We start from the raw sequence: 25,455 nt of genomic DNA, 5'->3' as shown, positions 1-25,455 counted from the left end.
AATAAAAAAATGGAAAAAAATGTTTTATTAGGGTACCCCCCCTATATGTAAAGTGGAGGCTGATATTTTTTTTCAATCCAACCCCAACGTGTGATATATTGTTGGATAGGTTTTTAAAAAAAAATAAGGGTTTACTAAGATCGTTTTTTGATAATATTAATATTTTCGGAAATAATCGCTCCTAAAGGAAAAAAAAGTGCGTCCCCCCCCCTCTAACTTTTGAACCATATGTTTAAAAAATATGAAAAAAATCACAAAAGTAGAACTTTATAAATACTTTCTAGGAAAATTGTTTTGAACTTGATAGGTTTAGTAGTTTTTTATAAAAATACGGAAAACTACGGAACCCTACACTGAGCGTGGCCCGACACGCTCTTGGCCGGTTTTTTCAAAGTAGTGACGATATGTCATTAATTGTTGCCGTAGTGGCACTGGATCTTGAGTAGTTTCATGTGCTCTGCCTACCCCGTTCAGGGAATATAGGCTTGAATTTGGGTGTTTATAACATTAATGTTTTATATAAATGTCAGATGTTTGAAAATAAATGGACAACAATAATAAAACGAGCCGTATTTTAATAGTATACATAAATTCTTACATTATTGTTCAAAATTTTAAAGGTTATTATTAGGGGTGATTATTAACCTTATGTAAGACTATTTTATCGATAAAAGGATTGTCGATGTTTTTTATTTTGTCAAACACTTACAACTTGACGTGCCTGCCAGAAAAATATCTAGGTATATTTGTCGCCCAGCACCCAGCCCAGCGATGAACTAAATCATCATCATCGTCCTCCTTGCATTATCCCGGGTCACGGGAGCCTATAGGGTCCGCTTTGACAACTAATCTCAAGATTTGGCGTAGGCACTAGTTTTACGAAAGCGACTGCCATCTGACCTTCCAACCCGAAGGGTAACCAGGCCTCATTGGGATTAGTCCGGTTTCCTCACGATGTTTTCCTTTACCGAAAAGCGGCTGGCAAATTTCTAATTAGGCTTGTGTAGTACATGTACTAATAGTACAAAAGACACGATTCCCTGCACTGTACTAGACCGAACTACTCCCAAATGATTCTGCTCTCTAGTACATTTAGTACACTCACACACGCGCAACAGAAGCGAATAGCCGAGAAGTGACAATGACAGCAAAGCGATCCGTGTGATCCGACCGCAACCGAAATATAACCGACTGACTCGGACCGAGAGCGCGCGAAAACGGCCGATCAGTTCTCGGCTATTACGATCGAGCGTTACTGTACGCCATATGCACTATTTGTCTCTCGCTCTCTCGGTGTACTACTGTACTGAATGTCCTAAAAGAACGAACTAGTACACTTCGGAGATCGTACTAGTTGGGAGCGATCTTTCAAAAATAACATAAAGTCTTAGTAAGATCAATCTAGTCTTAGGAATCTAGCAGCAGAGCCCAACTGGGTTAGTATTAGTACCCTTACAGAAAACCACAGCCAAATAGCACTAGACCTATATATTGTTGTGTTCCTGCCGGTGAGTAAGGCTGCCAGTGCTCAACGAGGGTGCGGTGTGCTAGTGACGGAAGGATCTACGGAAATAATTTGTTCCGTCTATTGTCCTTTGAGTCGTCAGCAACCCGAACCCTCATTAGAACTTGTACACTCTTTTTAACCCCCGACACAAAAAGGGGTGTTATAAGTTTGACGTGTCTGTCTGTCTGTCTATCTGTTTGTCTGTCTGTCTGTGTGTGTGTCTGTCTGTGGCATCGTATCTCCCGAACGGATGAACCCGAAGAGTGTTCTTAGCCATGTTTCATGAAAATCGGTCTCCTATCGGTCGGGGGTTTTTTCAAAATTTTAATTTTGTGGTTATTTGCTGTGTACTTAACACAGCAAAAGGGAGTGTACAAGTTTCTAATGGGTTGGCAACGCGCACGTGACACTCCTTGAGTTGCAGGCGTCCATAGATGACTGACCGTTTTCCATCAGGCGGACCGTATGCTTGTTTGCCACCGACGTAGTATTAAAAAATCTACAATATTTAAGCTACCTTTTCTGTATGTCTCTCTAATACCGTAGACCGCATCATTACTTACCATCAGGTGTCATCGTGGTCAAACGTCTACCTATTCATACTAAAAAAAAAGAAAAAAAAATACTTACTTGGATCTCTGCTCGTCTATGTATGAGTGAAATGAGCATTTCTTTTTTTTTGCCACTTTTATGAAATGTGATATTTTTGAAAAAAAAATATGCTATTTCTACTCAGAATCACTAGTTTTTTCAATCCTAATAGTAAAAAAAAATATCCCATACGATTTTTTCTTATTTTGTTACAATATTCCGTACATGTTGTGTGGGGGAACAAAAGAGGAAAGTAACAAAAATTTATGGAAGTTCTGGGACACTTTTTGTCTCCCAGTGAGATTGAAAGTACTCGTGATTCTGAGTACAACTGACTGACCTAAAATTTCCTAAAAAAATCAAAATAAAAAAAATGGCAAAAAAAAGAAATGCTCAAATATGACAGGCCGCCTGTTCGCATTTTTGAGGCGGTAACTGTGAGGTGAGAGGGTGCATGTGAGCGGCACTTTCAGCGGGGAGCGGGAGTGGTCATACTGTACGATAGTACTCTTTATTATACTGTGCTATTACTTACTTGGATCTCTGTTCGTCTATGTAGAGTTGAGCGTTAGGACCCAAAGCAGGAACATCTATGACACGCTGGGCCGTAACTAAAAAGCAAACAATTTAATCTTATAAATATAAATAATACACCGTGTAACATGAGGAAACCGAAAGATTTCAACTACGAATTTCTGATATTAGTGAAAATCGTGTTAGTTTAAATTAATATACGCCATTTCTGAAGTCAAAATAAAGATAAAAATGTTATATGAATATGACGTCAAGCATAATTCGCCAAAAAAAATTTTTTTTTGTGTATTTTTTTCCGAGACTTCAAACAATTTATTCGCGGCCGAGAATCTCGGTCGGACCTTATTTTTTTACTTTTTTTAGGTGTATTTTCACATAAAAAGTAAATATTATCCGTAAAACGGAACATAAAATAAAATATTTTTTTTTTGCAACGAGTCACCAGTTTCTTTTTGATATCTATCACGAGGATAGTTATATTATATCCGATAACTGCATCATCGCCATCAAAACAGCGTTTTGTTCTGAGAAATAATAGTAATTGTTATTTTTAGGGTTCCGTACCAAAAAGGTACAAAAGGAACCCTTATGGCGCCGCTCTGTCTGTCTGTCTGTCACATTTCTAAATATCTCGAGAATTACTTATGCTATCGACTTGAAATTTGGAATAGTTATGAACATTATCAACCTCTACAAATTAAAAGTATTATTTTTAATGCTTATAACTCTGAAAGTAGGCGAAATCCAGAAAAGTTTTGACATTTTACTCTTTTATTATGATGAGGAATACGCTGTTAAAATTATTCGGTTTCCTTATGTTACACCGTGTATAAATATCACAGGACTTGCACAGATTGACTGAGGCCCACGGTAAGCTCAAGAAGGCTTGTGTTGTGGGTACTCAGACAACGATATATCCATACTAATCCATACTAATATTATAAATGGGAAAGTGTGTGTGTCTGTTTGTTTGTCCGTCTTTCACGGCAAAACGGAGCGACGAATTGACGTGATTTTTTAAATGGAGATAGTTGAAGGGATGGAGAGTGACATAGGCTACATTTTGTCTCTTTCTAACGCGAGCGAAGCGGGCAAAACCTAGTCTAAATATATAAAAGAAGAAACTGACTGACTGACTGACATAATATACAACAACAGTACAACAATGCCTTCAGGATGCTGATGGGACTGCCCCGCTACTGCAGTGCATCAGGTATGTTTGCTAATGCTAGAGTAGACTGTTTCTACACCACGATGCGGAAGCGGTGCACATCCCTGGCGCGTAGGGTGCGGGACAGCTCTAGCGGCCTCCTGAGGGTATTTGCGTCAAGGTTTGACTGTCAGTACATCAATCATTGCCATATGATTCATGTACTGACAGGCAAGCCTATATACTGTACATGTGTCTTTTATGTTATGTCCTGTCCTGTTTTATATCTACTAACCATAGCTGCTATAATTATTTATTACTAATTACTAACACATGTTTTGTTTTGTAAATTTTGTGAATTTTTTGTATATTTTAAATGTATATGGACCTGGTCTGAAATAAATGATTATTATTATTATTAATATATCAACAGCCGAAACCGCTGGTCCTAGAGATTCCAAATTTGGCACGTAGGTTCCTTAGAAGGTGTACAGGAGCACTAAGAAAAGATTTTTCAAAATTCACCTCCTAAGGGGGTGAAATGGGGGTCCAAAAGTAGTTTTTAGTACGCGAGCAAAAGCTAGTTGTGTATAAAATTTAGAGAAATTTAACTTACATCTATGGTCCCTCTTCCTCCGTTCAGGTTGGTTGTTGTTGTCCTCTTCCCTCCCATTGTCCTTATCTTCCTTCTCTTTTGTTTCTACCTCCTCTTTTGGTTGGTTGGCATTGCTGATGGTTCTGGCGAACATATAGAGTAGCTATTTTATTTGGTTTTATTTTAACAAGTTTTTATTCAACTGGCCTTGTTAGTACCTAAGTATGTAGTTTAGATCGATGATGGTTAGTGTGCATCAAAACGTAGAAGCTAAATTTGACCCACTTCCCGGTTTCCGATTGAGCTGAAATTTTGCACACATATGTAAATCACGTGACAATGTAATATTATGGTATCATGGAGCTGATCTGATGATGGAGCGGAAAGGTGGTCATAGGAACTCTGTTATGAAACGTCGTATCCCCATCGAGTAAGGGGTGTTTAAAAACGTCTCGGAGAGCAGCAGGTGACTGTTGAAAGAAAGGTACAGTCGGCGATAAAAGCGTGTGCCAAAAATGACATTTTTGCAAAAAAAAATATAGAGGTAAATTTCAAAGAGGGAAATTCTTTTTATTAGACAGACATAGTATACAACTATTCGCGCTCCAAAATACTCAATACATAGCGTCAACAGTTACCATGGCAACGTCCCATGATAAGCAGCTCTGGTGTGCCGGCGTGGAGCGCGCGCTAGGTACCAGCGGCGGTCGCCATGGCAACGCGCCCCTAACTACAAGTACTCACTCTCTCGCGTGGCCGCTGATCAGCAGCTCCCGTGTGCCGGCGTGGGGCGCGCGCTAGGTACCAGCGTCCAGTTGCCATGGCAACGCGCCCCTAGCTACAAGTACTCACTCTCTCGCGTGACCGCTGATCAGCAGCTCCCGTGTGCCGGCGTGGGGCGCGCGCTAGGTACCAGCATCCAGTTGCCATGGCAACGCGCCCCTAGCTACAAGTACTCACTCTCTCGCGTGACCGCTGATCAGCAGCTCCCGTGTGCCGGCGTGGGGCGCGCGCTAGGTACCAGCGTCCAGTTACCATGGCAACGCGCCCCTAGCTACAAGTACTCACTCTCTCGCGTGACCGCTGATCAGCAGCTCCCGTGTGCCGGCGTGGAGCGCCCGCGCTAGGTACCAGCGTCCAGTTGCCATGGCAACGCGCCCCTAGCTACAAGTACTCACTCTCTCGCGTGGCCGCTGATCAGCAGCTCCCGTGTGCCGGCGTGGAGCGCACGCTAGGTACCAGCGGCGGTCGCCATGGCAACGCGCCCCTAGCTACAAGTATACTCACTCTCTCGCGTGGCCGCTGATCAGCAGCTCCCGTGTGCCTGCGTGGAGCGTCCGCACTAGGTACCAGCGGCGGTCGCCATGGCAACGCGCCCCTAGCTACAAGTACTCACTCTCTCGCGTGGCCGCTGATCAGCAGCTCCCGTGTGCCGGCGTGGAGCGCTCGCTAGGTGCCAGCGTCCAGTTGCCATGGCAACGCGCCCCTAGCTACAAGTATACTCACTCTCTCGCTTGGCCGCTGATCAGCAGCTCCCGTGTGCCTGCGTGGAGCGCCCGCGCTAGGTACCAGCGGCGGTCGCCATGGCAACGCGCCCCTAACTACAAGTACTCACTCTCTCGCGTGGCCGCTGATCAGCAGCTCCCGTGTGCCGGCGTGGGGCGCGCGCTAGGTACCAGCGTCCAGTTGCCATGGCAACGCGCCCCTAACTACAAGTACTCACTCTCTCGCGTGGCCGCTGATCAGCAGCTCTCGTGTGCCGGCGTGGAGCGCGCGCTAGGTACCAGCGGCGGTCGCCATGGCAACGCGCCCCTAACTACAAGTACTCACTCTCTAGCATGACCGCTGATCAGCAGCTCTCGTGTGCCGGCGTGGAGCGCGCTAGGTACCAGCGGCGGTCGCCATGGCAACGCGCCCCTAGCTACAAGTACTCACTCTCTCGCGTGACCGCTTATCAGCAGCTCCCGTGTGCCGGCGTGGAGCGCGCTAGGTACCAGCGGCGGTCGCCATGGCAACGCGCCCCTAGCTACAAGTACTCACTCTCTAGCATGACCGCTGATCAGCAGCTCTCGTGTGCCGGCGTGGAGCGCGCGCTAGGTACCAGCGGCGGTCGCCATGGCAACGCGCCCCTAGCTACAAGTACTCACTCTCTAGCGTGGCCGCTGATCAACAGCTCCCGTGTGCCGGCGTGGAGCGCGCTAGGTACCAGCGGCGGTCGCCATGGCAACGCGCCCCTAGCTACAAGTACTCACTCTCTCGCGTGGCCGCTGATCAGCAGCTCCCGTGTGCCGGCGTGGAGCGCCCGCGCCATGTACCAGCGGCGGTCGCCATGGCAACGCGCCCCTAGTTACAAGTACTCACTCTCTCGCGTGGCCGCTGATCAGCAGCTCCCGTGTGCCTGCGTGGAGCGCCCGCTAGGTACCAGCGGCGGTCGCCATGGCAACGCGCCCCTAGCTACAAGTACTCACTCTCTCGCGTGGCCGCTGATCAACAGCTCCCGTGTGCCGGCGTGGAGCGCGCTAGGTACCAGCGGCGGTCGCCATGGCAACGCGCCCCTAGCTACAAGTACTCACTCTCTCGCGTGACCGCTTATCAGCAGCTCCCGTGTGCCCGCGTGGAGCGCCCGCGCTAGGTACCAGCGGAAACGCGCGCGGCCCCACGGTTGGCCGCGTGCGTCGACGGTTTGCCAAAGCGAGCGGTCTAGTATTAGCTCGCCGAGGCGGGGGCAGGTACTGCAAAAAAAAGATTTGATTAGCCTATAAGTACAGATTAATATAAAATCCATACTAATATTATAAATGGGAAAGTGTGTGTGTCTGTTTGTTAGTCAGTGGAGAAGGAGGAGGCTGGCGCAAGTGAACTAGGCTGGAAGGATTTGGAAGCAGTCGCCCAGGATTGTGAAAAATAGAAGACTCTTTTAAGAGCCCTATGTCCCTAGTGAGAGATAACAGGAACAAATCTTATACTTTTAAACGAGCAATTCTTGTATATTTATTCATTTATTTATTTATATATTTATTTACACTGACGATCTCGGAAACCGCTCTAACGATTTCGCAGAAATTTGTTATGTGGGGGTTTTTGGGGGTGAAAAATCGGTCTAACTTATCCTTAAGTCCCGGAAAACGCGAATTTTCGAGTTTTCATGCGTTTTTCTTCGCGCGCCATCTCGTGTGCAGTAGTTGTACTGTTAAGACAGAATTCTTTCGGTCGATGTAAGTACTATTTATTGCAAACACTAGATGGCGACACAGGTCAAGGCTAAAACGAATAGAAAAATACACTATTTGAGTTTTTGTGGCGAAATGCGCGCCATCTCGTGTGGAGTAGTTGTGTTGTTAAGGCTGAGAATTCTTTCGCTCGATGTAGGTACTATTCATTTTTGAACTAGATGGCGACACATGTCAAGGATACGAACAGAACCGAGCGAAGCTCGGTTGCCCAGATATTCATCATTTAAACTGTGAAAAGAGGTTGTGAAAGTCAAGTTTCATATAAACTGGTATAATAATAGGCCTTTGCATCTATGACAGATGATTTAAGCAGCATCCTTACGACACTTGCTTTCGTGGCCCAATCCCGATTCGAGACAGGATCCCTCGTCCGCACACACGGCAGCTGTATGCTCCCCCAGATGAGCGGGGGTTAGAGGCCTGCTCGTGACGCCTCATGCATTTATCATTCAAAGAGAGCTTGGTAGATATTCCGAGAATTCGTACGAAGCGCTTTGCTTCTTCTTTTCTTATGTGCACTGCCAATGAATGGAAATAATGGAATTCCTTTCCGGCGGCTATAGTTCCGAGCTCATATAACCCGGCAACCTTCAAATCAAGAGTGAACAGGCATCTTCTGGGCGAGCTCACTCCATCGTAGGCCACGTCTTAGCCTTTGGCTAGTCTGTGGCCAAGAGTAAGCCAATTTATAATAATAAAAAAAAAACAGGCATTGTCGTGCTTGGATTGACCGTCATGAACAACACGACGCCACTGGTATAACTGGTATAATTGCGCAATTGTACCTACTTTCTTTGTAATTTTTCTCCGACCGTCCTTAGTCTGGGATCGGTCTGAAAACCAGCGCCGGGCATCTTGTCCCGGCACACGCTGAGACCGAAACCCTTTGCCCAATACAAAAAAATTATTTCTTTACTCTCACTAGATTAATAGATATAACTCATCTGTAATAGTTTTTAATAACTGCATGTATTTTGTTGTAACTGTATGTATAAGGCAATAAACCTTTCTTATTCTTATTCTATAAATACTTACTATCCTACTGCCCTGAGGTCTCTAGGGGTGAGGTACCGCAGTATAAGTAGTAACACATCGTCGGAAAGGTCCAAGAGTTGGACTCCTTCTACCCCGTTTGGGTGGCGCTTGGACGGTGGAGTTTCTGCGGACAAAAATATATACATATTAATGCGAATTGTGTTCATTGTAACCTAACCACAAAATTAAAATTTTGAAAAACTTCTGACATAGTGGACTGATTTTCATGAATCATGGCTAAGAACACTTCCGTCTAATTCAGCTTTCAAACAAAAAAACCTGTGTGCGTGTGGATTGAGTGAGCACATGCCACAGACAGATACACACACAGACAGACAGACAGACACGTCAAACTTATAACACCCCGTCGTTTTTGCGTCGTTTGCGTTGCGTTAAATAACGTTTTTGTGGAACTGAAGTTCCGAGCATTATTACAATACTTATATTATGTTACTAGCTTTTCCCGCAGCTTCACTCGTGTTAAAATTGAAAAGTGTGGAACCTTCCATACAAATTTCCAGCCCCCATTTTAGGAAAGTGGGGAGTAAGAAAGAGACAAAATGTGGCCCATGTCACTCCTTATCCCTTCAACTATCTCCACTTAAAAAAACACGTCAATTTGTGGCTCCGTTTTGCCGTACCGTCCGTAAAGACGGACAAACAAACAGACACACACACTGTAAGAGTAATTATTTATTATATTATGGCTTATATTTTGAATTATCTTATTGTTATTTATGAAGAGCGTATTAAATAATATCAATTGACTCGTACTAGTGACTGATTCCCGCCATCTTGGATTGATATAAAACACCGGGAATGCAGTGACGGTTAGCCAGTTCGAGTACAGACGAGTTGTAGTGAAGAAATCTTGAAATAACAACATACAACAACATAACAATCACGCCTGTATCCCATAAAGGGGTAGGCAGAACACATGAAACTACTAAAGCTTCAGTGCCACTCTTGGCAAATAAGGGGTTGAAAGAAAACGAAACTGTGACATTGCAGTGACAGGTTGCCAGCCTCTCGCCTACGCCGCAATTTAACCCATATCCCATAGTCGCCTTCTACGACATCCACGGGAAGAAAGGAGTCTTGAAATATTTATTGTAAATAGGTTGTTATTATGTTTGAATTAATGAATAAAGTAAGTGTTACAAGTAATAGTTTACATCATTAACCTGGTAATATCTCCTCTCCTACAACACTTACCCATTTACCTCTATAATATTAGTATGGATATCTGATGCAATCCTATTACGTTCGAAATAAACAAAGCCTTACAAATAACTCTCCGGGCCGATCGATAATGCAACAGGCTGCATGCAACAACCTCTCCTGTCCCGCTCTAACACTGTCCGTCTCACGCGACCTATATATAGGTATTTCCAAGAATTACAGGGCACAGGTAAATAGTACTCGTCCTAGAGGTATCCCGGGGTTTTACCTATAGCCTCATGTGGATAGGACGCCCGACTTTCAATCCGGAGGTCGAGGGTTCAATCCTTTTTTTTTTACGAGGGGAAATGATTTAGATTTATTTATTTCATAATATAAAATTACATTATAAATTATTCTACCTTAATCTATAGGAATTTATATTATGATCGTTGAGTATGATTTTTAATGAAATGTCAATTACAATTATAATTTGATACTAATTTTAATTTTTTTTTAAATATAACAATAATGATTTATAAGTAATCACAATGTAAATTTTTACATAAAAAGGAAAAAAGAAAAAACAAGGTATCTCATAATGATCGTCAAACTAAAATTAAAATACAATAATGGATTACAGTCAATTTATATTACATGTCATTTCCATATACTCATTTACAAAATATAATGGATTTTCCAATAAAAAGATTTTCAATTGGCGTTCAAAAGTTTCGTCAGACTTTACCCACTGCTTTACGCATACCATCCCAGGATGGCAAGACCCATGGTTTACCCACTAAAACCCCTCGATTGCCGCCTCAGGGCTATAGGACGAGGTCGCAGGCACGTTTCGGCACTCCTCCGCAACCTCGCCAGCACGAACACATCTATAGAGGATTTCATGCCCTCTGAATCACTACATAGCGCGCCTCAGATGCAGCGTGCTGGCCGCCCCAGGGACCTTAGGCAGCGTCCCCACTTAGGCGTCGCGTGTCTCGCGGCGCGCAACGGACGTCTCCGCCACGCCGCCTGAATGTAATTCAAAAACGTCTCAGTACATTTTGTATAGGAAGGACGTAAGACGCGCCCCAGGCGGCGTGGCGGCAGCGACGTCCGTTGCGCGCCGCAAGACATGCGTCTTATGAGTGTGGATGGTAGCTTATGTAGACGGCAGACGTCCCCGAGTCTGTCCCCCACAGGAACCTTTAAGGGGGTAGTCGGCGGTCATACGCCAGTCGCCGGCGCCTCACACGCTTTCGGCATAGAGGGTTCAAATCCTAGCTCGTATCAATGAGCTTTTCGTGTTTACGTATTACATATAAGCTTTTCGGTGAGCTGGTAGCCTAGCGGTAAGTACGTACTACACTCAGTCAGGGGCGGCATGCATGTGCAGTACATGCTGGCGGCCGCGAGTTCGCGGCCTAATCAGGGGTGGCGCGCGTTCTCACGGAACGCACGTTCGCACTTCCTATTGTTACTTTACGTCGCGAGTTTTTTTTAAGGTTCATATGCGATTTCCACATGTGGAATGGCTAATAATGCATAGTTAAGTAGACATAATGAATAAAATAGGACCATCTTACACAGATCTTATTGATTAAGTCCCACGGAAAAGTTCAATAAGGCTTGTGATGCTGAAGGCTTAAACAAAAATATATAAATACTGTATATATACCTAGAAAGTACCCAAGACTTGAAAATATATTGTAACATTTTATCTGAGAATTAATTCGTTTTAAACCATAGGCAACCCTATCATCCGACGCTGCGCACGTGCGGCTCGTTTCTTTGTTAGAATTTTGTAGGCATTTAAAAAGGCGGCATTTCGTGAACATCAAAGCAGTGGGCCTTCTGTACTTGTACTATTATATATTCTGTGACTCAGTGTGTAATATAATTAATTATTATAGTGATGTTGCCTGTGTGGTGACGGGTTAAGAATTTCACCACCCCCTTTCTTTCCGAGGGTGTCTTAGAAGGTGACTATGGGATATGGGTTAAATTGTGGCGTAGGCGAGAGGCTGGCAACCTGTTACTGCAATGTCACAGTTTCGTTTTCTTTCAACCCCTTATTTGCCAAGAGTGGCACTGAAGCTTTCGTAGTTTCATGTGTTCTGCCTACCCCTTTATGGGATACAGGCGTGATTGTATGTATGTATGTATTGTGATGTATCTACCCTTGCATATTATTGCGACAGAGGCTAGCGTCCCGTATACTGATTCGCACGTTGGCTAGGCACCAACAGGTCTCCCAAATCGGCTTGATTGATTTTTGCATATTGGGTCAGTGAGGTTGACGTGCAAACTATTATCGACTTTATTTAAAAGGGCGAAGGTGGGCTTTTGAATGTGGAGCGAGGCCGTTACCTAGGTTTCCTAGGATACCTTTTAGGTCATGTAGAGATAGGTATTAATTTATATACCTTAAATTAATATTATATATGGGAAAGTGTGTGTCTGTTTGTTCGCCCGTCTTTCGAGGCAAAACGGAGCGACGAATTGACGTGATCTTTTAAATAGAGATAGTTATAAAAGGATGGAGAGTGACATAGGCCATTTTTGTATTTTTGTAACCCCCGACTTCCCTAAGGGTCCCCACGCTAGATGTGGGGGCCATCTAGCATCTCACGAGCGTAGCGTCGGGCCAACTGGATTTTGGATTTTTTGGAAAAAGACGCCGCGTCGGCGCAACGTCGACGCTCAGACTTTGCAATACAGTTGGCCCGACGCTACGCTCGCGAGACGCTAGATGGGGGGGGGGGCTAAAATGGGGGGTGGAAGTTTTTATGGAGCATACAGCAATTTTCAAATTGAACGCGAGCGAAGCCGCAGGCAAAAGCTAGTTCTCTATATATACTCGATCCTCTTTGATAATAAATTGATTTTTTCCCGCTATATTTGGATTGACAATTCAGGAATCCTAAAGATATTCTACATTGAGTCATCAGGCAAGGACTCTCGGTCGTCACTCCCGAATTCTAAAAGCATCGCATTCGGTCAATTTGTGCGCTTTCCAAACTACTGACATTGACCCTCAGGACAACGAATACGAACATTGAAAAACTTGCCGAATTTGCGGAATACCGAATATTCGGCCCATCTCTCTGATACTTATTGTTCTCGGAACAAAACGCTGTGTTGATGGCAATGATGCCGTTATCGGACTTAATCCTCGATAAATCAATAATTTAAAAAAATAACCGCCGCTTTTGGGGTTCTGGTGAAAGGTACTTGCGATTGTTGGATTATGTAGAACTGTTTAGGTATTTTTTTAAACTGCTTTAAATGTAAATTTTTGATTATTTGAATGAATGAATGAATGAATGTCCGTTCTGAAAGTTCCGTTCTGATCTTCATCAGCAGTTCCACTGCACCAAATGTCACTGTTCTGGACGTAAGTGCATGCTGTTCTTATAAAAATACCAAAGTCACTATAAGTGTGCCGTTCAGATTTGAGGAGTTCCGTTCTTGACCATCATCAGCAGTTCCGCTGCACCAAATGTCACTGTTCCGTACGTCAATGCATGCTGATCATATAAAAACACAAAAATCACCATATGTATGCCTTTCAGATTCCCAGAGGAGTTCCCTCAATTTTTCCAGGATCCCATCATCAGAACTGGGTTCTCATAAAAATGGGACCAATCTGTGCAATATACATTTGATCAAGAAAAACTTCTAAAACATAAAAAAAAATTATAGACGAATTGAGAACCTTCCTTGAGATTTGGGGCGGCGGTTAAAAGGTAACTGGTGACTCACATTGCAAAAAAAACTATTTTTTGGTAAAAAAAATTAACATTTTCATTTTAAGTGCCAGTTTTACGAATAACATTTACTTTTTATGTGAAAATACATCCGAAAAAACAAAAAAAAAATTTTGGGCGAAATTTGCTTGACGTGATACATACAACATTTTATCTTTATTTTGACCTCAGAAATGTATAGTTAAAATCTTTCGGTTTCTTATGTTCAGAGATCGGACGGATTTGCGACATTCTTAGTGACTTACGTCATTTTAATGACTTTTAGTATGAGATGACGCACAAAAATCCGATCTCTGCTTATGTTACACCGTATATATAGAATACTACAGGTTATTAAAGTAGCTGCCATACTCGTCGCGTCCCGTATGTACAAAGCAAATCATTTTGTGGAATGCCCTCCGCACAAAACCAATATTCGCTCCCTATCAAAAGCAAAATGCCAGCGCTTTGATACCCCGAATAGTATGCAACATAGTGGACTATACATTACATGTATGCACCCAACCCCTTTACCGTGACTGACAACGACATAGATCATATGAACATACAGATATTACAGATTTCTTCGTATTTTAACCCCCGACGCAAAAATGACGGGGTGTTATAAGTTTGCCAGTGTGGTGACGGGTTAAGAATTTCACCACCCCCTTTCTTCTCGTGGGTGTCGTAGAAGGCGACTGAGGGATATGGGTTAAATTTTGGCGTAGGCGAGAGGCTGGCAACCTGTCACTGCAATGTCACAGTTTCGTTTTCTTTCAACCCCTTATTTGCCAAGAGTGGCACTGAAACCTGAGTTAGTTTCATGTGCTCTGCCTACCCCTTCATGGGACACAGGCGTGATTGTATGTATGTATGTATGTATGTTATAAGTTTGACGTGTCTGTCTGTTTGCCTGTATATGTGCCTGTCTGTGGCATCGTACGGATGGACCGATTTAGATTTGATTCACTCTCCATTTTCGTTGGCATCGTCCACATCATTGTCACTCTCACACTGATATTCCTGGGCCCACTTGTACCAACCACTTAACTCAGGACAGGGGCGGCTCACTCCGCGATTCTATCGCCGCGGCGACAAGTATATGCTGGCGGCCGCGAGTTCGCGGCCTAATCAGGGGTGTTACAAAACAGGGTTACAAAAAAGTGGGGTGGACAACTTTGAAAAAAAAATTGCCCAAACAAGTACAGTTGAGTTGCTAGCGGCACAATGTAGGGTCCTTTTTGAGCTCCAATCAGAATAGGCTAGTTTCCTACTAGTCAAATCAGCTTCTTTTTATGAACTGTCAAAACGATTTGCTAATATGGAATTACTATGAAATACTGAGGAGTGACGTCACGGTCAATTCACATACTTTATATGTTTCTCTTTGACTTATTAAATAGAAATTATGTTTAAAAATAACTACTGCCCATATTTTTCTTCTAATTATGTGGTGCTTTATTTCGTGCACTGCCTAAAATATTTTATTTTAAGTATAGGAAACTAGCCTATTCTATACGTAACCTAATCTATGACTATGACAGTGGTAGTTACGAAGTTACGATGAATTTGGATAGGCTTATTTTAAAAATACTTAATGATGAAATACAGAGTATTTTGATAACTTTGCCGGCCAGACTTCTGCAAGTGAAATCGTATAAAGTAAAATTTTATTCCATTCTATTTTTAATCAATTGTTATATTTCTATTTCCTGAAATTCTGCAGACATAACAACAGCTCCTTAGGCACTGGTCCCACCGCGAGCTAGAAAGCTATGAGCTATCGGCTATAAAAACGAACAAAAGATAATCACTCCCGTGCAAATAAAAGAGACACGGCGATGTTTATAGTGACTCGCCCCTGAGCTATTAAAATCGCCCTGTCTCTTTTATTTGCACGGGAGTGATTATCTTTTGTACGTTTTTGTACCGATAGCTCATAGCTTACTAGCTCGCGGTGGGACCAGTGCCTTACCACCTAATCACAAAATTAAAATTTTGAAAAAAACCCCAACATAGTGGTCCAATTTTCATGAAACATGGATAAGAACACTCCCGATTAATTCAACTTTCAAACAAAAAAAAACTTAAACAAAATCGGTTCATCCGTTCGGAAGCTACGATGCCACATACAGACAGACACACACACACACACACACACACAGACAGACAGACAGACACGTCAAACTTATAACACCCCGTCGTTTTTGCGTCGGGGGTTAAAAATGAACAGTCACAGCATCATTGGCTAGATTGGTTGTCCATACGCTCATGTCCACACGTCAATACAAATGCCCTGATATGTAACCTAGGTAACTGCAGCGAGCTACATCGATCGACTGACCGGCCCAGGCATCTAGATTTCAATCCCATCTGCATATGTACATTACATATACGTTCAGAAATACATGAACAAAGGTTGACTGCGTAGACAAAATGCCATGCTAGCATATACGTACTTACACATATAGAATATAATAAACATTTATGCATGAACACAGACAAGACAAAATACACATAATTGATAATAACAAGACAAAAATGAAGTGCCACGAAATGGCATCTCAGCGTGTTGCTAGTGACTCTATCACTCTTGCGTAGGATGAAAAAGAGTAAGTACCGCCTTCAGATATTTAGTAAAGTAGATAATTAAATTTTCAATTTTGTATGTGCCTTTGTATGTGCTATGTAGACCTGAGTATTTGACATAAATTCCTCCTCCACGCGTTTCTGAGAAAAAGGGTCTTGACAGACAGATCGACGGCCGAAAGACAGATCCGTCGGCTGTCCGCGCGAGTGTGTGTAGCGCGAATGTGCTCGCCGCATCGCACCTTACTTAATAGCCGCCTTTACACGGACGCACTATCGCGCGTGATACAGCTATCGCATGTGAAAGAATGCGCGTGAAAATATGGCGGGAGGGGAAGGGAAAGGGGTGTGTAATGATTGGTATACATTTTTTTGGTATAGTAACATTTGGTATAACAACATTTGATAGATTTTTAAAGGATATAATCACTCATTTGACATAATTAACATTTGGTATAACCACAAAATATCTACTTTTATTTTGTATAATCATTATTTCGTATAACACTTATTTATAATAACCGTTATATGGTATAACTATCTATTGATATACGACTAGTATAATATAACTAGCAAAAGGTATAAAACATTTCATGAATTATTTTTATACTTTTTTGAAGGGTGATCCCTTTCTTCTAACCTAACCTAACCTACTTTTCTGACAGTACATATATGTGTAAGGGTCACAGTTCTAACCTAACCTATTTTTTCTGGTAGCAGCGCGTTGTGTGTAGGGGTCACAGTTCTAAGCTAATCTACTTTTCTGGTAAATGATGGATCTAATTTATTGTATTATTTTTTTCTAACTGTGCTTTAGAAAGAATTTGTGTTATATAATTTATTTATTATCGGAAATAATCATTATACTCAAAGTATGTTATAATAAATGTTTTTCGAAAAAATGATCACTATATTAAATAAGAATTATACAATTTGTTAGTATATTATTTGTTGTTATATGATTCAATAATTATATCAAATGATCGTTATAACGACTAAAAATATATCAAAAAAAGTTATATCGATCGATACGCACCCAAGGGAAAGAACGCGCGATTGCGTCTGCCAGTGCGGGCGCGCAATCGCGTGGTTGAGGTTGTCTTTACACGTACTTATACGTTCATTCGCGCGCGCAAGATGGCAGACATACGCTCGTGGACTAAAGAATTAGTGGTTGAATTACTTGCTCTTTATCAATCGATACTATTAATAAGAATAAACAATAATAACGCGGTCTATCGCGCACGATTAGCCTTTACACGAATGCTCTTTCCGTTTTCAAAAACTTCGACGAGCAATCACACGCGAAGGAACGTGAACCTTAAAAACTAACAACACGCAATCGCGCGCGATTGTGCGCCTGCGCACAGGCTTAACCGCACGCTGTCCTGTACGCTCCGGGAGCGCCCGATAGAACGACTGTGTAAAGGCGGCTAATAGCAAGAATATGTCCGCCGGGCAAGCCGTACGGTGTATGGCTAATCGCGGATCATATCCGAAGCTTGACCGGCGGACAAATCCGTACGTGTATGGCTCTTTATAAATAGATCTTTATAAATACGCAATGGATTTTATTTTGACATATGCCGTCAGATACTTGACACTGTTTTATGTTCTTGTTAAGGTTCTCTCACACTTATTAAGTCATACTTATTCGAATTTCAAAGAGCAATACGTGTTTTTACTATGTTTCATATCCCTTACAATGATACGTGGCCAATACATGATGACGTGGGGGTGCATGCCACCTCGCCTTCCCCTCTATATTACATATTGTCATTGTCACAGTATGTAAAGACAGTACCCCTACTTGTAAACGTAAAATGTAGCTACCTGTAACTATGTCGTTATTTATGTGATTCATGACGGTTCGTAATGAGAGGCGTTAGCCGCCTTTACACAGACGCTCTATCGCGCGTGATACAGCAATCTCGTGTGAAAGAATGCGCGTGTATAGCTGGCGGGAGGGGAAGGGAAAGAACGCGCGATTGCGTCTGCCAGTGCGGGCGCGCAATCGCGTGGCTGAGGTTGTCTTTACACGTACGTTCATTCGCGCGCGCAAGATGGCGGACATACGCTCGTGGACTAAATAATTAATGGTTGAATTACTTTTCTTTATAAATCGATACTGTTAATAACAATAATATAGAAAGAAAAAGCATTTATTAGCACAAAATACATATCTAAATCTAAAACCAGTTACAAATAAAAAATTATAAGTTGCGCTAAATGGTCCTTACTCGGCTAGGTGTCACGGTATGGGCCACATGGCACACTCCGCAACGTATGTTCTGTAAGGCCTAGAAGATGGACTATGTGGCACTAAGTAAATGGGTCTATCGCGCACGATTAGCATTTACACGCACGCTCTTTAGATAGATAGATATTCGTTTATTTGTTTGTCACAATACACACAGAATACACAAAAGAAATAAGTTACAAAAAAGAATTAGAATACATAATAAGCAAATTGGAAAACAGGAAATTACACAGATTTTTACCATAGCGTACTATGATACTGTGCGCGTCGCAACAAGACAAAAGGGTTACGGCTCAGTATTACGCTACGCCCTGAGGCTGCAGCACTGATATTCTGCCGGAACCGGATCAGATCACGATAACACATAATTGATTGAATAAGAAATATTGTAAAGAGATGAAATTATATACCTAAAATATTTTTCCGTTCTGAAAAACTTCGACGCGCGAAAGAACGTGGACCTTAAAAAATAACAACACGCAATCGCACGCGCCAGGCATAACCGCGCGCTATCCTGTACGCTCCGGGAACGCGCGATAGAGCGACCGTGTAAGGGACCATCCACACTCAGGAGTTGCGGCGGAGTTGCGGCGCGCGCCACGTCTCCGCCGCGCCGCCTGAATGTAATTCAAAAAACGTCTCCTCAGTACATTTTGTATAGGAAGGACGTAAGTTGCGGCGCGCGCCCCAACTCCGCCGCGTCTCCTGGGGGCGCGTCTTACGTCCTTCCTATACAAAATGTAATGAGGAGACGTTTTTTGAATTACACTCATGAAATAAAACTATGGAAACGGATTAAATCGCGTATAATGAATTTAAAATACATCCCGACGTTTCGAACTCTTTACAGCGTTCGTGGTCAACGGGTGACTGAGGAAAAATTAAAATGTGCAAAAGCTACCCACTTACAAGAAATATTAACGAACCATGACCACAAATAATATAGATTTCTAAGGCAGGTTCACACACTATTAATAAAGCCAGTTATACAATATTCAAAAAAATTTTACCATTACTCTGTTAAAAAATAATTAATCAATTAATCTACACAAAATTGACAAAGAAACAAACTGCAAATGTCCAACACCATACAACACAAATGCCTCACAGCCTTCGTCGTGCTTGTTCCATTATCAGATGTACTACTGGATCCCAAGCCGGTGGTAAAGTAAAGCCATCCTCTCTATTAAAGTTTGGATATTACACTCATGAGTTGCGGCGGAGTTGCGACGCGCGCCGTGGATGGTCCCTAAAGGCGGCTATTAAAACACGAGTGTTGTTTTATGAAACGAGGACGTACTTTCCGCTTTCCGCACTAGTAAGGAAATGTACTATATTTGGAATTTAACAAAAAGCGTGTAAAATATAACGGAAATCAAATAAAACACAGTGTATAAGTGGACTCAGATTTCGACCACCAAGTTAAAATACTGTATCTTTAGTGCGTTTTCACATTATCCGATCCGATATCGGATGTCGGAAGGGTTTCAATAGAAAAAATCCAAGATGGCGCCTGTAATGTATGGGATATCGGTCCGACATCCGATATCGGATCGGATAATGTGAAAACGCACTTACTCTGACGAAACATGATGTCAAACACGACTGTTCACGTAATCCAAACCTTATGGTATAAATAATAAAGTCCAATATTATATGCACATTGCTCAACCGTAACTCTATAGATTGTAATGTATGTAATACTAGCTATTGCCCGCAGCTTCGCTCGCGTAAAATTCGAAATTTGCGGAATGCTCCATACAAACTTTCACCCCCCCCCCCATTTTAGGGTAGTGGGGGGTTAGAATTTAAGAGATAATTAGTAGCCTATGTCACTCTCCATCCCTTCAACTATCTCCATCTCCACTTAAAAAATTTGGCTTCCCTAACTCTAAAATATACTAGTGTAGTTCAATACAAGCTATGCCAATCTGTCAAACATATAACTACAGTAAAACCCGGTTAAAACGATCACGTTTAATACGATTTTCCGCATATTACGCCATTTTACGCCGGTCCCTACAATTTGAGACTTGTTTTCAGACATTTTTTCACGGTTAATACGACTCGCGTCCCCACTTAATACACCATCTAAAACCACCCACCTTGGATTACTTTACTACTTTATTTATGCGGGTGACAAAAATCGGAACTAATTGTACTGTACTAATTACGCCATTCTGGCGACACCGACACCCGTAAAGATAAATTTCTAATTTGTCGTCTTAACTCAGCGGTTAGTGTGATAGTTCGTACCTACATACATACACTTCGCTCATTATCACTGCTGCGGTGTTGGGTTTCTTCTTGGGAATTCTTTGTCCCATCTTTGGTTCAGTGATGTCAAAATAAGAAGAAAAGCATTATCGCTCGAAGAAAAAGTAACCATATTAAAAGTTTACGATGAAACACAATTTTTTCACGTTTAATACGATTTCCCGTATTATACGCTTTTTTGGCTGGGTCCCCTCAGAATCGTTTTAAGCGGGTTCTACTGTATTTAAGTTTATATAATTTTTCGCCAGAGCTACATTTTAGCATATTTTATTTTCTCTACTACTATATCAAATAAAAACTGTGTCTACATTAAAAAAAGAATTGAATTGAAGTTTAGTTTTTCTATAAAAATAGAAGTTGAATTTCTTAATGTAAAAATAAATAAATGAATTACAATATAAACTACAGCTTAAGCTTTAAAAAATATTATTATTCTGTAAAAAAATTCAAGAGAACTGATATTGAAACTCAGCTATGGTTCCATACTTATTTAATACAACAGTATCAAAAATAACCAGTGATTATTAAGGGCTATTTTTAAAGGTAAATTTATACAGAAAATGTTTTAAAGTAAACAATAATCAAAGGTTTTGATAAATCTCTAACGCCAAACTTAAAACGCTCGAAAGAAATAAATGAAAATAACACTAAAATTGTATCAAAGCGAAATCATGACCGACACATCTCAATTTGTTACCTCCAATGCATATAAACACACAAAACAAAGGATGTTTATACTTGACGAAAACATTGTTTCACGAACTCACCGTCCTGTATACAACCGCTATCGTCCATCTCTTGCTTCTCCTCGCTTTCAGCTTGGAGAGAACCCATAATTAACAAACAAAACGTATATTAATGCAAACTATCACTGGACCACTCGAATGCAAAATACAGACGAGAACAAAGGAATACACGGATAAGCTGAAGTGCTGATTAATACCAGCAAACGTAAACAAATGTTGGAACGATTCCAAATACGCGATTGGCTTTCCTGAGAATCCGAAATTGAATGATTTTGGTTTTCGTTTTCGACGGTCGGACGTCGGACGCAAACTCCGAATCAAATGTCAAACTCTGTGATGCCACTTTGACACATAGAGATGTGATGTGATGGCAATCAATACTAAAAACCGGTTTTCTTTTTATAAATAAAAGACCACATAAATAATATTTACTGTTTCAAGCGTTATTACATTGATGTCAAACAGCTTAGGACTACGTTAGGGTTGCCAGGTAGTCGAGAATTGCGGAATTATCTATATTTTTAGCGTGTCTACTTGAAAACCACTTAAAAGAAAAACATGAATTCCAGAGTTCGGAAGGATATAAATTGTTGATATTATGAAGAATATCAGTATTATCAGTTACACGTGAAAAGCTGAATCAATAAACTGAACTATTCTCATTATTCATTTCTACTACTAGGTATCAATTTATCATATTTGATAATAACGTAACAAAAAAGCCAAGTTTAGTTGCAGAGAGGTTTCGAGTGCAAAAGTCTTTCATGTGATTCTATTTTGCTTTTGCCAAAACAGTCCCAAAATTCAGAAAAATTGTCTGGTTGTATCGTTATTGTGGTCAATCAGTCTGGCAACCCTATCGACAACGTCAAAAAATTAAAAAATAAGTTCTTTCCAATTTTGACGGGAGCTCGTGCTCCACGTTTGTTTATATTTTTATTCCTTAAACGAAATGGCGAAGTCTCTCCGCAGCAGGTGGAAGCGAAAATGCCGCGCAATCAAGCGGGAACGCTATGCTGTAAAAGAACTAAGCAGGCTAAAGAAGATGCTCGGAATAAAAGAAGAAGAAAAGGTGAAAGAAAGTGAGGTTATGGAATCCGACCAAGTTATTTTCTTGGATGCTGGGGAGATGAAAAACAAAAAGAATAAGAAGAAAACTAAAGTTTCCGAGCCTGAACCAGATCCTGAAGATGTCGAAATGAGTTCTGACGACGAGAAAATAGAAGTAGAAGGTGAGGATGGCAAGAAACGTGTCTTTAACAGTAAAACGCTTAAAGACCAAAATGGACAGTATCCAGTATGGCTGCATAAGAGGAAAATCGCAAAACTGAACAAGATCGGCAAGAAAAACGTGAAGAAACGAGCAAAGAAGCGTAGACGCTAGTGTAGTTAATATTGGTATTGCATTAAAGTTAAGTTATCAATATTAGTCTTTTATTCATGTTGATATTTGTTAACTTACTATTTTTTTGTTAGTGAACCTGAGGGGTCCAAACATCCTGAGTAAAGTTTATTTTCATTCTTGCACAAAACAGGTTCCACCCATAGTGCTCATAGCAAGGAAGAATAATGGAAATAATACTAAATTTGGTGGCTTGCATGCTAGATAGATAGAAGGGCCTACTGTGGAACTTAAAATGCCCAGTGAGCGTTCAACTTCCTCGAGGTTGAAGACTGGACAACCTGCTAGGTGGGTTTGTTATATAACCAGCACGGGAAGCATGGTCGCGCGATAAATGATAAAACATCTGGCCGTCCCTATCGCACTTACTAATAGTGCGATAGGGACGGCCTGATATTTTATCGTCTATCGCGCGACCATGCTTCCCGTGCTGGTAGTTATAGATATAATATGAGTGATAAAGTGGTAGATAATTCACACATTCATTGCCAGATAAAAAATGGCACACTTCTAAACACAAACAAAACAAATTGTTACAGATTATGAAGCAAATCTTGTCATTAAAAAAAGCCGCTAAAGTATAAATTTTTGTGTGTAAACCTTCACCTTAAAATTTGAAAAATATAGGGCCGTAGCAGTGATTAAATTGTCTGCCTCTCTTTCACTTAAATATACATGAGATATATTATTATGTGAGACAGGAAGTAAAAAAACACAAGATAAATAACTATAATTTTTTTTTATATTAGCTTACATCAAACAAACAAGTTCCTTAAAAACTAAACCATTTGTGTTGTTCCCAGTTAAAAGGTATCAGATCTCTTAATCACTCAACAGTAGCTAGTTTGTATAGAGATAGAAACAGAATTCACCTTGTGGTAAACAACATGGTACCTTTAAAACGTTACATTTGTTCAGTAATTAATTATTTATCCCTTTTTACTATCTCTATTTCACATTATTACAGCAATCTAGAAGAATTTAATCCTATAGCTCACACCAGAATGGCAGCGGCCGCTCGCCTCAAACAGGTCGCTCGAGAGGCAGCGCAGCGCTGCGCAGTTAGTCAAGTGATACTGGTCTTTTAAAACATGTAGATAAAGTTTAAAAGTATTTCACACTAAAAGTGCTCGCTGCCGGCCACTGCCATTCCAGTGTGAGCCGACCCTAAGGGACCGGCCACACTTAAGAGACGCATGTCCTGAGGTGCGGAACGGACGTCCGCGCCACGCCGCCTGAATGTAATTCAAAAAACGTCTCCTCAGTACATTTTGTATAATGTATAGGAAGGACGTAAGACGCGCCACCTGGGGCGCAGCAGCGTGGCAGAGACGTCCGTTGCGCGCCGCAAGACACGCGACGCCTAAGTGGGGTCGGTCCCTAAGGCTTTTGTGCCAATATTGCATGTCACATACAAAGTTTTCTAATGAATTATGTACCACTACAAAAACAAATTTAGTTATTCCTAGGTCATCATCATAGATAAACAACAAAGTAAAAAACCGGCCAAGTGCGAGTTGTACTCGCGTTGTAATGGTTCCGTACACTACAAGAAGGGCTTAAGCGCCTCCTTTTTAGTAGAATGGTTATTTTTTGCCTATTTTCTTAAATAACTTGAAAATTACATGATTAAAAAAATATTTTGGAAATACCTATAAAAACCTCTTTCATTTGATATGTAACACAATATAGTTCTAGGAACTTTGATTTTTAATTTTCACTTTTTTACGCCCCCCACAAGTGGCCCCTATAATTAAATTTTCTTAATTTAAATTACATGTCTGTCTTTGGGTCACAGGTTTACATATGCATGCCAAATTTCAAGTTAATTGGTTCAGTAGCTTAGGAGAAAATTGGCTGTGACAGCAGACAGACAGACGCACGAGTGATCCTATAAGGGTTCCGTTTTTCCTTTTTGAGGTACGGAACCCTAAAAAGAACTAGTGTGTATGACGTGTATCTACTAATTGTTCTTGAGATATTTAGTAATGACAGACAGACAGACAGACGGACAGAGTCACACACCAAAGGTTCCGTTTGTACTATCAGCTGCAAAAGTGCATGGAGAAATTATGAATGAATTTATTGGCCTGCAGCGCCGTGGTCCCGGGTTCGAATCCCGGTAAGGGCATTTATTTGTGTGATGATGAGCACAGATATTTGTTCCTGAGTCATGGATGTTTTCTATGTATACATATAAGTATTTATATATTATATATATCGTTGTCTGAGTACCCACAACACAAGCCTTCTTGAGCTTACTGTGGGCCTCAGTCAATCTGTGTGAGAATGTCCTATAATATTTATTTATTGATAAATTCACAATGCACTTTTGCAGCTGATAGTACCTATTTATAAATAAATTAGTAGTATAATTATTTTACTGATATTTTAATGGTCAGTCACTTCCAAAAGTGTTTATATAAACAACACATTTTATCATTTCTTAGACAGCCATTGCTTTATGTATCAGCAATATGATTAAGTTTTGGTTGCAATGCCGCACAAGTTGAAGTAGTAATATTGATACAAATTTAAGCCACTGATGCCTTTGAAAGTGCTACTGATTAATATTTTAGTGACAAGTACTTAACGTTTTTTATAAAATAAAATTAATAGGCATTTT

The 25,455-nt window shown here is 41.3% G+C and overlaps 2 protein-coding genes across 2 annotated transcripts in view; one reads left to right on the top strand and one right to left on the bottom strand.

Annotated features, from left to right (window-relative positions):
- The window catches only part of LOC125239231, a 48,331-nt gene extending 26,605 nt beyond the window's left edge, over positions 1-21,726 (bottom strand). The window contains exons 1-5 of the mRNA XM_048146763.1: positions 21,449-21,726; positions 8,646-8,769; positions 6,951-7,109; positions 4,399-4,520; positions 2,634-2,709 (exon numbers count right to left, since the gene is read on the bottom strand). Of these exons, the coding sequence (XP_048002720.1) occupies positions 2,634-2,709; positions 4,399-4,520; positions 6,951-7,109; positions 8,646-8,769; positions 21,449-21,515 (548 nt within the window). The 5' untranslated portion in view covers positions 21,516-21,726. The remainder of the gene's footprint in view (positions 1-2,633; positions 2,710-4,398; positions 4,521-6,950; positions 7,110-8,645; positions 8,770-21,448) is intronic.
- A 582-nt stretch (positions 21,727-22,308) lies between these two features.
- On the top strand, positions 22,309-22,853 carry LOC125239211 (protein LLP homolog). The gene has a single exon (XM_048146733.1). The coding sequence runs from the start codon at positions 22,380-22,382 to the stop codon at positions 22,809-22,811; it is 432 nt and encodes a 143-aa protein (XP_048002690.1). The 5' UTR covers positions 22,309-22,379; the 3' UTR covers positions 22,812-22,853.
- Positions 22,854-25,455: the final 2,602 nt, after the last annotated feature.

The sequence above is a fragment of the Leguminivora glycinivorella genome, chromosome 25, assembly GCF_023078275.1.
Source record: "Leguminivora glycinivorella isolate SPB_JAAS2020 chromosome 25, LegGlyc_1.1, whole genome shotgun sequence".
Lineage (NCBI taxonomy): Eukaryota > Metazoa > Arthropoda > Insecta > Lepidoptera > Tortricidae > Leguminivora > Leguminivora glycinivorella.
This window is presented reverse-complemented; position numbering and strand designations above follow the sequence as displayed.